This window comes from Canis lupus, chromosome 4, assembly GCF_003254725.2.
Source record: "Canis lupus dingo isolate Sandy chromosome 4, ASM325472v2, whole genome shotgun sequence".
Classification (NCBI taxonomy): Eukaryota; Metazoa; Chordata; class Mammalia; order Carnivora; family Canidae; genus Canis; species Canis lupus.
This window is the reverse complement of record NC_064246.1, coordinates 7,676,454-7,692,272: the sequence shown is the minus strand read 5'-3', so window position 1 is coordinate 7,692,272 and position 15,819 is coordinate 7,676,454. Positions and strand designations below refer to the sequence as shown.

The 15,819-nt window shown below is 43.4% G+C and overlaps 1 protein-coding gene across 6 annotated transcripts in view; it reads left to right on the top strand.

The window, feature by feature from the left end:
* Positions 1-15,819, top strand: part of DISC1 (DISC1 scaffold protein) — a 351,152-nt gene that overhangs the window by 247,040 nt on the left and 88,293 nt on the right. Inside the window, exon 10 of one of the 6 annotated variants that reach the window (XM_049108925.1) lies at positions 10,077-10,211. The exons of the other annotated variants lie outside the window; for them this stretch is intronic. Within the exon in view, the coding sequence (XP_048964882.1) occupies positions 10,077-10,210 (134 nt within the window). The 3' untranslated portion in view covers position 10,211. The remainder of the gene's footprint in view (positions 1-10,076; positions 10,212-15,819) is intronic. 6 annotated transcript variants of the gene reach the window in all.

The following is a 15,819-nucleotide window of genomic DNA, read 5'->3' as shown; positions in this document are numbered from 1 at the left end:
AGTATGGAAATCCTGTCCTCAAGTAGTCTTGATCACAATACACAATCTTACAGCCAAGAGAATGTATTTTTAACCCCGAGACTTCGAAAATGGCTTAAATCATTCATGCTGTCGTCTCTTAGTCTGCCACTGTGTTGTTATTTTTCCCAGGCTTAATGAGCCCCCGTGGCACCGTGCTGCCAAGGTGCACGCCACTGGCTTCAAGCAAAGACAAGCCTGATCTCTCCAAAGTGCAAGTCCTCAGCCTTTCTCAGAGTGCACAGCAGGGAAGCTGCTTAGGACAAGCAAACAGATGCGTTTTTGCAGACCATTCTGTAGCTGATCTGGTTCATGAAGCCCAGTGTGACTCAAGGAGTTCGGGGCGGGGGAGGGGGGGGCAGAAAAGGGGCTTTTAATGGCTTAAAACCCAGATGGGAAGGAAAGAAACAATGAAGGATAAGGCTGGTTTTCTTTTGAGACTGACGAGAAAGAGTTGTTCTAAATGAGGCACTCCACCATTTTTTTTTTCTTGAAGAACTACTTCTGATTTTCTCCTGGTCTTATAATTTAAAAGGCCTCCGACAAGTAGGCTGGTGGTGGGGGCGAGTGGCAGCAGTTGCTCACACCTGACTGCCAATATGATGCCAGGAGTCTAAGTGACAGAGGGGCCCATGGGCCAGCTGTGGGCTCTGGGCATCAAGCCTAGAGGGAAAAGTTGCCTGGAGGCCTCTGGGACTGGTTATAAGCCAGGGACTTTGAGATCAACCAGGTTCTCACTATCAACATCACTGAAAAAGAAGACTATATATTTTTTTAAATAGGGAATTTCAGAAAACACACTAACAACATGTTCCCAGTATTATTTTTCTTTAGTTTTTTTTTAAAGATTTTATTTATTTATTCATGAGAGACACACAGAGGGAGGCAGAGACATAAGCAGAGGGAGAAGCAGGCTCCCTGCAGGGAGCCCAATGCGAGACTTGATCCCAGGACCCCGGGATCACACCTGAGCTGAATGCAGACGCTCAACCACTGAGCCACCCAGGCATCGCTTTCTTTAGTTTTTGAATTGGAGGGACCTCAGAGATCATGTAATTTAACCACTCTGATTTACATGTAAGAAATGTGAGGTCAGAGAAGTTTAGTGGCAGCTTAAGGTTCAAGGTTACAGGGAGCCCAGGGCTGATGAACATGTACTTCTGGAAGCTCCTCCAGTGCTTTCTCTCTAATGTTGTCTGAATGTGTGTGTGTGTGTGTGTGTGTGTGTGCGCGCGCGCGCGCCAGGCATGGCTCTAAGTGATTTGTACATGTGAACACATTTGATCCTCACTGTAACGGTGTAAGGTTGCTGTCATTACTTTGATTCACAATGAGCCTGAGGTTAAGTCTGCTGCCCAGAGTCCCAGAGCCAGGAAGTGACAGCTGGGGTTCTGCCGGACAGTGAGCCTCTGGAGCAATGCTCTGAGCTGTTGCCCCATGTGGCCTGCTCAGCCTTAAACAGGTTTTGGTGGCTAGTCTGAGATCCTAACCACCATTTATATCATTGTGTCCCTAGGGAAATGTGTGTCCGAAGGTGCTGAAAGAGAAGGTACCCATCAGCACAGACGAGTGACAAGGGGACGCAGAAACTTGCTTGCAGCTGTTTGGCAGAGGTCGAGCAGCATGATGTCATTATGTACTGCTGATGGCTTGAGAACTAAATGTAGGAGATTGCAAGCCAGTTACAGTTCTGGTTTCAGGGGTTCACTGGTGAGCAGCAGTCTGGGTGGAGGTCCAGAAGCTTGACTGCCACTCAGATTTACTATTAGTTCCCTACCTGCTGCTTGAATAGCTGGCCATCACCCTTCTGTCCCTCACTTGATAAACTCAGGGCTGGGCAAGTTGCTTCCCCTTTAGTGATCTGCTTTGGGTCCACTTCTGATACTGGTTCCCAAACTAGGTTATGCCCCAGAGAATTACTTTTGCTGAGTCCCGGGCTCATGTTTTGTTCTGGGAGGATCTCTAGATCACGGTAGTTCTCAGTTGCCCAGAGTAGAGCCAGACCATTCCTGCCTGCTTTAGGTAGTCCTGATTTCCTGGTGATTCAACACGGAAGAAGCCAAACCAGCCTGGACTCCTCAAGATGGTCAGAGCCCTTGTTATGATTCATCCTCAGGTCAGGTGGAGGAGTAAGGGAGTCAGAACAGTTCCTCTCTGTTCTGATTTGTGCTGGCGTATGGATCTACAGAAGATGCCTTAGGGACTTGCTTATGGCAGTGACCAGGAGAAAGTTTACTTACAAAACTTTAACTTAGAAGTTCCTGGCAGAGTTAGTAAATATTTGTTGATTCAGTAAGTGAATGAATGAGTGAACCAAAGTCTGCCAAGAAGTGTTTCCAGAGCAATAGGGTGTCTGTATTATACTGACTCATGATTAACCTACCTGATGTATGGCTCAGTTTCAGCACTGAGTTGTATTATCTATTGCTTCTGGATGTGGGGATCCAGAGTATCTATACCCTGTGATTGTTGCTCAGCGCTGACACCTGGTGGCAATGTCTTAAATTACAAGTACAGTGCCTATTAAATCATTGGCAGTGCCAGGACCTGGAATTCCTTAGAATGGTGCCCTCGGAGTTATTCAGAGTGGCAGCTCGACCTGGGAATGTAACCTTACAAAATAACTATCAAATGAAATTTATCCTCTTCTCTTAGGGCTTCACAATCAGGCAGGACCATATGATTAAATGGTAACTGGAAAGATGCTTATAGGAAGTACCATTATTTAAAAATACTTGGAAACCACCGATATGGACTATAACTGTTTATCCCATATTTAATATTAGAACTAATAGAGTTATAGAAGTGACGAGTTATGGTAATATTAATAATTACTCTGGGGATCCCTGGATGGCTCAGTGGTTTAGAGCCTGCCTTTGGCCCAGGGTGCGATCCTGGAGGCCTGGGATTGAGTCCCACGTCAGGCTCCCGGCATGGAGCCTGCTTCTCCCTCCTCCTGGGTCTCTGCCTCTCTCTCTCTCTATGTCTATCATAAATTAAATAAATAAATAAATAAATAAATAAATAAATAAATAAATAAATCTTTAAAAAAATTACTCTGTATTGAGCACCTGTTGAATACAAGCTGTGCCCTACATATTTATTATTTCTAATTCTCACAGAAACCTAACATATAGGAATAATTTCTCTCAATTTACATGTTAGGAAGTGGGTCTGAGGTTTGGTAACATATCTGCTTTCATATCTGGGACTGGGCCTGAATCCCATTTTCTCTGACCTCAAAGACATTGCTTTTTCTCTGAGCCTCAATGGCACTGCCAAATCCAGGGACATCATTCCCATTATAGTTCATGTGCACCGTGCTTTTGGAATTGTGAAACGTACAGCTTTCTTCTTTCTACTGTGCCCCACTGCCTCTCAAGGAAGCCAGTCTCATATCTGTTCAGTATTCTAAGTTCAATGGGTGACCGAGGCTAGAAATAATTCTAAAATGAAGAATACTTTATCTCTACTGGATATATTGAACATTTATCTGGCATTAATACACTATAATTCAAAATTTCTGTTCTTCTCACAACTTGTGAAAAATCCTATTATACTTCTGATTCTCAACCCCAGGAGAGCACTGATCAAGTTGTAAAGCTGCTCTATAAATTAAGCTCAATTTATAGTCCTATTAGCAAAAACCCTTCTCAACAAAATGCTAGCAAACTGAATTCAGCACACATTGAAAGGAGCATTCACCATGATCAAGTGGGATTTATACCAGGGATACAAAGGTGGTTCAACATGTGCAAATCAGTATGTTACTTCTGGATTGGAGATTAGGCACCGCACATCTTATTCCTGATCTTACAGGAGTTAATAGAATGAAGGAAAAGAATCATATGATCATCTCAGCAGACACAGACAAAGCAGTCAACAAAAAATCAACAACCACTCACCATGGAAACTTAATGAATTAGGCATAGTAGAAACTTATCTCAACATAACAAAGGCTAAATATGACAAGCTCATAGCCAATATTATACTCAGTGGTGAAAGATTGAAAACTTTTTCTGTAAGATCAGGAATAAGACGTGCAGTGCCTAATCTCATCACTCCTATTGAAAATAGTACTGGAAGTTCTGGCAAGAGCAATCAGATAAGAAAAAGAAAAAGGCATTAGAATTGAAAAAGAAGATGTAAAATTGTCTCTATTTACAGATGACATGATTTTATGTACAAAATACTTTAAAGACTCAACTAAAACACTGTTTAGAGCTAATCAATGAATTTAGTCAAGTTGCAGAATACAAAATTAACGTATAAAAATCAGTAGCATTTCTATACACTAGCAATGAATTTTCTGAAAACAAGATAAAAAACTGATCTCATTTACAATGCAGTAATGCAATAAAAAGCTTAGGTAATTAAGGAGGTAAAAGATCTCTACTCTGAGAACTATGAGAGACGTTGATGAAAGAAATCAGAGAAGATCTAAATAAATGGAAAAACATCCTGTGTTTATGGACTGGAAGAATTAATATTGCTAATATGTCAATACAACTAAAAGCCACTATAGATTCAATGCAATTCTATCAAGATCCCAATGGCATTTTTATATAAGTTAAAAAAAAGAATCTTATAATTTATGTGGAACCTCAAAAGACCCTGAATAGCTAAAGAAATCCTGAGAAAGAAGAACAGATCAGGAGACATCACAATACCTGATTTTAAGCTATGCTATAAAATTATAGTAATTAAAACAGTATGGTACAGGCGTAAAAACAGAAAACTGGACAATGGAATACAATAGAGAGCCCAGAAATAAATCCAAACTTTATGTCAACTAATATTTGACACGACAGCCAAGAATATTCCATGGGGGAAAAGACAGTTTCTTCAATAAATGGTGCCAGGAAAACTGTCTATTCACATATAAAAGAATGAAACTTGACCTCTATCTTACCCCACTCCTAAAAATTAACTCAACCTGAGTTAAAGACTTATATGTAAGACCTGACACCACGAAACTCCTAGAAGAAAATGTAGGCATAACACTCCTTGACACAGGTTTTGGTAATGATTTTTAGGAAACCACACTTAAAGCACCAGCAACAAAATTAAAAATAAACAAGTGGAATTATATCAAACTAAAAAGGCTTACGCACACACACAAAAAAATCAACAAAATGAAAACTCACTCTACAGGATGGGGAAAAATATTTGCAAATCACATATCTGATAAGGTGTTAATATCCAAAATATATGAAGATGTCATAAAATTCAGTAGCAGAAAGCAAATAATCCAACATAAAAATGGATGAAGGCCCCAAGAAGACATTTTTCCAAAGAAAACATATGAATGACCAGCAGGTACATGAAAAAATGCCCAATGCCATTGCTAGTCATTAGGGAAATGCATATTAAAACTACAGTGAGATATCACCTCATGCCTTGTTAGAATGGCCATATCAAAAAGACAAGGGATCACAAATTCTGGTGAGGATGTGGAGAAAAGAGAATCCTCATGCACTGCTGCTGGGAATGCAAACTGGTGCAGCCACTGTGGAAAACAGCATGGAGGTTCCTCAAAAAATTAAAAATAACAATACCATATGATCCAGTAACTCTGCTCCTGGGAATACATCCAAAAGAAATGAAAACACTAACTTGAAAAGATATTTGTACCCTCACCCTTGTGTTCATGGCAGTTTATTTACAATAGTCAATTACAATTGAAACAACCTAATGGTCCAGCAATGGATGAATAAATAAAGAAATTATTTCACTTCACACAGGGGATTATTATTCAGCCATAAAAAATGAAGAAATTCTACCATTTGTGACAACATGGTCAGACCTTGAGGGCATTATGCTAAATGAAGTAAATCAGATGGAGAAAGACAAATACTGTGTAATCTCACTGTATATGGAATCTAATTTTAAAAAATGACCTTAAACTCATAGAAAAAGAGATAAGGTTTGTGGTTACCGGAGGCAAGGGCGGGGGGGGGGGGGGGAGATTGAAGGGAGATTGAAGGAAGAATGATTAAAGGTACAAACTCCGAGTTATAAGATAAATAAGCAGTAGGGCTCTGATGTATGTGCACCTTGATGACTGTAGTTCACACTACTGTGTGATACATAGTAAACTTAAGAGGTAGATCCTAATAGTTCTCATAACAAGGAGAATTTTTTCTTTTTAAAAAATTGTATCTATAGGAGATGATTGTTAACCCATTGTGATCGTTATTTTACAATGTATGTAAATCAAATCATCATGCTATATGCCTTACACATACACAGTGGTGTATATCAATTGTTTCTTAATAAAACTGGAAGAGAAGAAAAACCAAAAGTAATAATATGTGAAATGGAAGGGAATGTCCCTGTGCCACCCCAACAGCTCTATCATGGTGATGGTGAAACTAATGATGATAGCAAAAGCAGGAAAAGATAAAAGTTAAGAGTTCTTGAGTACCCCTTATTTCCTTGATTCCTTATGACCACCTTATAAGGGAAGTACAAGTATTGTCCCAGGTGTCAGATGAGGAAATGATGTGTAGAGACATTAATTAGCTTGCCCAAGTAGACGGTACTGCTGCATTGCAGAGCTAACCCAGGTTAGCCTGAATCCACAGGCTTACTCATGACCACTTATCCTCTACTATCTTTCAATTATAAGAAGAGCTTTGGGTTCTTGCTTTCAAAGCAAAAACAATAAGTAGCTATAGTAATGCTCCTAAAAACAATCCTGCACAAAATAAATCATCCAGCCATTTATTGCCACCTCTCAAACATTTCTGGGTCTGTTGTTTTGATTATGGCACACCAGCTCCACCTCATTCTTATACCTAGTTTTGTGATATTTCCTGGTATCTCTGATTTTCATAAAGTAATTCATGAATGTCCAGAAAAAAATATTGTATCTCGTTTTCACCTGGCTTCCTTTAAAATTAAATATATTTGATCAGGCATATTACTGATGGGTGCTATTGGCTGAATGTTTGTGTCCCTCTAAAATTCTTAATGTTAAATTCTAATGCTTGACATGATGGTTCTTATTGAGAGGAGTTTAGGTCATGAGTGTGGGGCCCTCATACATGGTATTGGTAACTTTATAAAAGAGACCCCAGAGAAGTCTCTTGCCCTTTCCACCATGTTGAGGACACAGTGAAAAGAACAGGAAGTAGACTCTCACCAGACACCCAACCTGGTAGCACCTTGCTCTTAGACTTCCCAGCCTCCAGAACGGTGAGAAACAAATTTCTGTTGTTTATGAACATTCTGACTATGATATTTTTGTTACAGTGGCCTAAACAAACTAAGACAGTGGGGAAGACATAGTGTCATAAATTAAGTAGGGATATAGTTGCAACACAAAAGCTTGGGACAGAATCCAGCAGTTCCCCCAATGGCCACCCTCCTTGGCCCAGTCTCCTACCCTCTCCAAATCTGAGTGAATGTGGGTGACTGAGAGCCTCCCATGGGATGTGCACCACTTGGAAGAGCCACCCCATATCCCCCTGTAGGCTCCCCAGCCCAGGCCCCACCATGCTCCAGTGGTTGGCAATGACACTGGATGAGGAGGCAAAATGTAGGAAGCCAAGGTCAACCTGCCTTGTCAACCTTCAACATGGCTGAGATTCCTCCCATGATACCTCTGGAAGGAGAGATGGAGAAAAGAGACAGTAAAGCAAATGGGAGGAGAGAGAAAGGAGGAGCAACTGTGTGTGGCAGTAGCTGTGAGGGCCACCCAGCATCAGTTAGGTACACTCTCTGGTCTGAGGACACCATTTCTGTCTCCATCCTCTTCCTTTCCTTGGCCCAACCTGTAATCCTACCTTGCTTGCTCAAGGAGCAAAATAAACTACTTTTAAAATATGGTGGAAGCCTAGCCACGCAGCATTCTGTTTTATGGCAATGGGTTTCAGTGTTAGGTATGCCTATCGCCTGCAGGCCATGCTGGTGGAGACAGGGTCTTCTTATCTTTGTGATTGGGCCCAGTACACTTACCATGTCTGTGCTGAGTTTTAGTGGGCACCACATAGCACAGATAGATGAAAGAAAAAGGGAAAGATTTCTGAGAATAATTACCGGGAATACAAATCCTAGTAGAAATATTAGAGTATAAGATAAAAATTTTGATCTTAGTGTTGATTTTTTTTTAAATGCACACTGCTTTCAGCTTTAAGATGTGCATTTTATGTATTGTTACCCAATTAGATGAAAAGCAGCTAAATCTGTCATTATGTGAATGATCTGTTTGATGAAATTACAGAAAATGAGTAGTCCCTTATTTTGATCAGATACATTGTTCAATTTCAAAATTGAAGCTTGACTTCCATTTCTGAGCAGGTGATCTCCTCCATTTGAAGTGCAGAGCTTACTCGGAGATGTGCTGCTTTCACTGGAGTTGATTTAGAGAGAGGTTTGGTGAAACTCGAGGAAGGGGTTTATCTTGGAGTCTCCTGTTCTTGTTTGAACAGCCTGCAGGGATTAACTTGTGGTTGGGTCTGAGCCAGAGAGATAAATGACATAGCCCTTGTGTGCTCACATTCAGAGGGAGCTCTTGCCAAAATGGGACAAGGAAGGATTGTGTTAAAGAGAGTTCAGGACATCTTAATACAACAGGATGATCCAGTCTGTTCTCTGGACTTTATGGGGAGTGCTGAGCCGAGCCTCGGGGACCGTTGGTTTAGTATGCAAGTGGCATCTACAAGGGGAAGCCATGCCACTTGGGAACAATGCTAGGTGGGCCTCCCCCCCTTTGTAACACAATTTTTTTTTTTTTAACAGCCTCATGAACACAAAGGAAATAAATCCACACAAGGAAAGGGGAAACACTAAATTTTATTAAAGTGGTTCTCAAAATTCAGGTCCTGAATTTCTAAAGCAGGAAAGTTTAGATGAAGGTTGGGAATGTCTCACAAATGCACATATTGTTCTTCACACGCAATATAGCATTGCTCAGCAGTAGCTGATTTCAGAGAACATAATGAGTTTAAAGCCTTTTTGAGGAGAGTCATGAAAACACCTTTCAAACAACTTGCATCCCCCTATAGTCCCGGTGTTTACTGGGCAGTCGTAGAAAGCCAATTCAGATAGTAGAGGAATTTTTCCTAATGTAGGGATTGGGTTCTAAAGGTGAAGTTTAAGGTAAAAATCAAGCATGTTTAAAATTGCCCTTGGAAATCTCTTAAGTTGCCCATAAAATGCAGTATGTTAGGTTATACATATATATGTGTGTGTGTGTATGGGTCATATATAAATATGTGTGTGTGTGTGTATATATATATATATATGAGTATTCACTAATTTGAGTATGTAGAAGTGTACAATGCACAGCATTTAATAGAATAATATATAACAATAATATAATACACAGTGAAGTATTATTTTACAGTATTGTGTAAATAGTCACGTAGACCACCCCTAGTTGCAGGTATGGAAGTTACGAGTATCATGAGTATCACCTGGGGCTCCCAGCCCAGCCCTGCTCTGCTCCACTTCTTCCGCACGAACTAACTGCTTTCACCCCCCTGCCTGTGTTCCCTTGGAGAGCTACTCGCTCTGTCCAGGAGTCCAGTGACCCATTCCTGGGCCCCACAGGACCAAATGTGTCTATGTGGGGTCGGTCTTGTCCCTCTGTACCCCCTCCCACCGTGCTGTGGGCAGCAGTGAGATGACAGCATTGCATTTTTCATTTTCAGGGACTTTTCTCCTGTTTTCATTGGTGGGAGGCAGATGACAGAAAGACTTGCACAATGCAAATGGTGCAGTTGAGAAAACTCCAGGGCCTGGAATCACACGCAGGCTGACAAAACCTGTCTCAAAAGATTCGGCAGCTGTGCGTGTACCAGGGACGGAGGCCATGCGCCTTTATGTCTCTGGATCTCCACACCTGTCGCTGAGAACAAGCCAATAGGAGTTCCACCCACATTATCTTCTGATATTTAAACAAAATGAATCTATTCTAATAATCCCTTAAGACCAACTCCCTGTTAAAACCTAATGGGATTCTGAGGTAGTGCCAGGGCCTGCCTGATGGTATCTGTACAATCAAAAACACAGTCTAGCCTTCCCATTGTTTTCTTTTTCCTTTTGGTCAGAGGGGTCACCGCCCAACACACATATTTATAACGTGGCCTGTGATAAGGAGAGGCTGCTCACTTATCTCGAGGTGGATGACAGAAAAAGTGTCGGGAAGAAGATACCACGATCCCTCAACTGCACAGCAACATGAGGTGAAAATTACCCTTTAATCCAAAGCCTCACAGGTTCTGACTTCCATTAAACCCGAACCCCCATTTTATTATAGACATGAGCCAGGGGGATCCCTGGGTGGCGCAGCGGTTTGGCGCCTGCCTTTGGCTCAGGGTGCGATCCTGGAGACCCGGGATCGAATCCCACGTCGGGCTCCCGGTGCATGGAGCCTGCTTCTCCCTCTGCCTGTGTCTCTGCCTCTCTCTCTCTCTGTGACTATCGTAAATAAATAAAAATTAAAAAAAAAAAAAAGACATCAGCCAGTTATATATGACTCACTGGGAAAGTGCATTTTATGATCTTGTCAGAAGAAATGGTTTCACTGGGATCATTTTAAGCCAATAATTTTATACCTACCTCCTCCTAAATATCTAGGACATTAACTTATTAACCATTTTAGTGTCAAGCCTAATGCATTTTAAATACTTAAAACAAATACCAGGAAACTATGGGGATTGCAGAATGGATTTTCTGTTGGCATTTAGTGCTTCCACATATCAGGGGGATCACTGTCTGCAGATTTGCGGCGAAGGGGCTCCATTCTCTGCCTCTTCCACACATGAAGCTCTCCTTGCTGACAGCCAGCAAGGAAATGGGGACCTGAAGTCTCGCAGATCTGGATTCTACTAACAACCTTGATTTCATCCTGTGAGGCTCTGAGCAAAGAACCAGCTGAGCCATGATGTGCTACTTTCTACCTGCAGAACTGTGAGATAATACATTTCTGTTGTTTTCAGCTGCTAAGTTCGTAGCAATTTGTTGCACCAGCCGTAGGAAATGAATACATCCATCCTGAATGGTCTATCTACTCTCACAGCTTCAACTCACCATGTAAAGGACAACGAATCCCTGTTCACCTTGCTGAATTCCATCCCATCAGGACAACCTTCTGCTGGGCAGCTCTACCTGGATATCTTAAAGACATGTCCAACCCTACCTATTAGAAAGTGAACTAATTTTCTTCCTTCCTAAATCTTGTCTTCCTCTGGTGTTCTCCATTGCCGATCCACCAACCCAGAGACCTGGCTTTATGCTGTATTCCTTCTCTGTGACTGCTTGTGTGGCCTCACCTCCATTGGGTCTTTGTTGAACTGTCACCATCTCAAGGAAGGCTCCCCTGATCATCCTGTTTATTTTTTATTTATTTTTATTTTTTATTTTTTTGATCATCCTGTTTAAGATGGCAGCCCTCCCCTGATACACACATTGTCTTTTTCTTTTTTTTTTTTTAAGATTATTTGAGAGAGAGAAAAAGTGCGGGGAGGGGCAGAGGGAGAGGGAGAGAGTCCCAAGCCGACTCCGTGCTGAGTGCGGAGCCCGACACGGGGCTCAATCTCACAACACCTGAGATCACGCCCTGAGCCAAATCCAAGAGTCGAACGCCTAGCCGACAGTGATGCCCAGGCGCCCCCACATTGTCTTTTTATACTTATCGACATCTGCTGTATTATACTCACTTCTTTGCTTTTCTCTCTCCCCACTTGGAATGTAGGCTCCATGTCTGTTTTTTTTTTTTTTTAACTTCACAATAATCCTATTTTTTCATTTCTCAAAAGCTATGATCATACATATGCCACAGCAAAGTTTTTAAGAATTTCCTTCCTTTTTTCTTAAATTTAAATTCAATTTGCCAACATACAGTATAACACCCAGTGCTCATCCCATCAAGTGCCCTCCTAGTGCCTGTCACCCAGTTACCCATCCCCCCACCCACCTCCACTTCCGAAACCCTTTGTCTGTTTTATTGTATTCATTCTATTTAACAAGCAGTAACACAGTAGTTCCCAAAAAAGTTCAGGCACCGCTGAGCAGTTGTACAAATACCCACTTATTTAATACTCTTGTTTCCACTGTTGTATTGCTAGCTTCTAGACTAGTGCCCAGCCCATAATAGTTGTTTGATATGTAGTTGCTGAGTGAATGAATGAATGAATTCAACCCAAAGCTAATTCCTGTTAATTGTATTTCCCTACTGTCTTTATTTTTTAATTGTTTTTTAAATATTTTATTTATTCATGAGAGACACACAGTGAGGCAGAGACACAGGCAGAGGGAGAAGCAGGCTTCCTGCGGGGAGTCCAGTGTGGGACTCCATCCCAGGACCCCGGGATCATGACCTGAGGCCAAGGCAGACACTCAACCACTGAGCTACCCAGGGGTCCTCCCTACTGTCTTTTAGATCAACCCACTTTGTCCATCCCACGAACGTGTTCTGAATCCAGTCCTCCTGCATCATAGCAGCAGTGTTGAAGAGATCCTCTCACCTGCGGTCCTCTGCCCTACAGCCAACCCATTCTGCAGTGTAGCTGCAGGGAAATTGTTCTCATGGACATAACACACTCATCTGTCGAACCCCAAAAGGCTCCCCTTTGTAGGAGGAAACCCACATTCCCACAGGGACCTATGAGGCCTCCCTTGACTTCCCTCTGCTTCCTCTCTCCATCCTTGTTTCTCCCCATGCCCTTTACTGCCCCCCTTCCCCCACCTTCCTCCCACGTTAATCTTCAGCCAGCCTGAACGTTTAGTTTCCCAAGTGTGTCCTTTCTCCCTTTACTTCCGAGCCGGTACAGGAGTTCCTTGCCCCTGGTCTCTCTGCCTTGCTACCTGCCCTGTTCCTTGCACAGCACTTGGATTTCAGCTATGTTCTTCTCCCGCATGTCTCCTCCCTGACCCCCACTGGTTTCTCCGCTGTGGGAAGCACCTGTCTTTGTGCTCACTAGCTGTTCTGTCTTGGCCTCTCCTCTTCCCTCCCACAGTGTGGTAAAGACCTCTTTACCCCTGCCATTCCCTCGCTAGTTCACCACGTTGCTGAGGCCATGGGCTGGATCACCGGCTGGCACCAAGCAGGGGCTCAGGGCATACCCACCAAACCAGTGCATTGGCTTCCTGGGGCTTCGTGAACCCAGGCCAGGCGATCTCACCAGCCAAAGGGGCACTTGCTCTGCCAGTATTGATTTGCAGGCACAATTATATGTGTAAATGCATTTTCACTGTTCTGCCTTAGGACCCAATTTTTGAAAATTAGATTTTAAATGTCCCATCCTCCTCACTTACATCTCATGCTTCTAGACATTTAGCGCATAATTTAAAATGAAAGGCATAGAAAATTGGACTCATTTAGTTTACTCTACTTGAAATCCATGTTAGGCTATTTTTAAATTCTCATGGATCTTGTGCTCTTTAGGGTGTGTTTGAGAGGGAAGGAGGGAGGGAGGGAGAGAGGGAGGGAGAGCAAAAGGGAGGGAGGAAGGAAGGAAGGGAGGAAAGAAGGAAGGAGGAAGGAAGGAAGGAAGGAAGGAAGACACTTGTAAGCTATTAAGAAATGCCCCATGTTATTATTGTACTTTGTTTTAATACACTCTCTTCACATTAGCATTACCCCAAATACAATTTCCAAAGTCAAAGACTAAAAATGAGATTCAGCCTCAACATTTGCTGCATTTCATTCTCAATTGCATGAGGGGCAGCTTGCACTGTGAATCACAGTGGGAGTTTCAACATTCTTCTGCTTTCCAGCCAACGCGTTCTTCTGTCTCTGCCATGCCCACTGCAGACGGCAGGTGGGAGCTGATTAAGATGCTGGCATTAGCAGTGGGTACAGACCCCCTGACTTACATACCCTGCTCTCCTAGGCACCTATGAGAACAGGTGGGCTGGCTTAGGCACTCTCTTCACCCACAGTCCTGAATTCCCATTCTCACATTAGAAGTTGGCCCACAAAACCTTGTGCTGTCACGTGCATTCCTATATGAAGCTGCTCTGTAGTCGTAGGCTGTGAGCTGGAGAGCCCTTGCAGGGGGTAGTGCTGAGTGTTCATACTGAAGTTGAGTCTATACGGCACCAGTGACCCCTGATGTCTCATACTCGGCCCACAGCTGACCCTCACTCTCCCCAGGGGTGCCGGAATGCCCCCCGCCTGTGCTCATAGTCAGGATGTTTCCCCACATGCCATTCTCTGCTGTATGAAGCAATAGCAAGACTCAGCAGCAACGCCAGGGAAGCAAAATAAGATGCACGTTGTAACAGAGCTAATAGATAATCTAACAAATGCATAGGGGAACACACTGTGGGGTGCTGTATTCCTGAAACCTAAAGAGAGGGACAGAGAAATAAAAACAGATAAAAACCACCACCACCACTACCACCACCAGGTAAATGAGCCCATAGATAGAATAAATACCAGATGTTGTAAGGCCCATGAAGGCAACAATCAAGGATCAGAGAGAAAATAACTGGGATGGAAAGCAGCCAGTGACCAAGGGGGAAGCGCCCTCTAAGGAGTCAACATTTGAGCTGAAGCTTAAGGATAAGAAAACAGCTTCTGCCCAGGGAGCAGGGGAGGAGGGCCAGGCAGAGGGCGGGGAAAGAGTCTAGTGTGGAGAGGTTGAGGCCAGGCCAGGGTGCCAGGGGGTGAGGTGTGGGTGGGGAGATGGGAGACTGACTGTGCCCCACCTGCAGGGTTTGTGGAAAGGTCTAGATTTGTTTCCAAGGTCAAAGGGAAGCCAGCACAGGGTGTTAAGCAAGGTTTCGTGGCCTTTCTCTCGTAAGAAGGGCCATCGTAGAAAGGTTGGTGAATCTCAGGTTCTTTCCCTTCTGGGGGCTCAACTGAGTGGCCCTGGCAAAGACAGAACTAATAGTTTCCAGAGTTCTGCGGCCAGCCTTCCCTGAGTAGAAATAGAAAATACAACGGCCAGATGTGCCAAGCCTCAGTTCAGGGCACCATGTCAGACCCTCAGAAGCGCAGGCTGGGCACTCTCGGCCCTACCACCCCTCGTGATGAGCACCCAACAAGGCCTGCATCCCTGATACCTGTTCCAGCAAGGAGCCACCTGGGAGCCTCCTACCACACATCATTGCCTGGTCTGTGGAAGTTCAAGGATTATGTTCCCTGGCAGTTGTTTTGATAAGGCTGAAATTCAGCTCTTTCATAATGTTGTATTCATTGCTGATAAGGCTTGTCTCTTTCTTTTCCCTTGTCCATTATAGAATTAGTGGCACATGTTGGTGAGAGCAGACTCATCACTACTATATGTGAGGCTGGGGCAGAGATACAGCACAAGGCACATATACTGTGTATCTGATTATAAATCTGTCTGGTAAATGGCTGAATGTAGCATGTTCTATTGTCCTAAGTTGAGAGTTTCCAGTATAGGTTTTATAATTAATCAGGTATGGTCAGGCCAACGATTGCTCTTAAAAAGAGAGTTTGTAGGTCACAGGTCCCAAGGGGAGGCACAGGCCACACCATGGAGGTCACATGGGGAAGTGCCAGGCTCAGTCAGGAGGCAGAGGGATTGAGGGGAAAATGTAGTCAAGAGCCTTTATTGTGAGGGAAGGGACAGGTGCGGCAGGGCATGCAGGCTGAGGACTGGCTGGTTTGAATAATTTCAGGGCAGGGCTCTGGGGCACAGGGATGTCCCTGGTTGTCTGGTACCAGGCCCTGGGGGACAAGGTCACACCACCCCTCAAGATGAGCACCCAACAAGACCTGCATCCCCCATGCCTGTCCCAGTAGGGTGATCCTGGACTGAAGAGTTTGGGAAGATGAGTCATTTCAGGCAGAAGCAAGAGGCTTCATTCAGGCTGTTT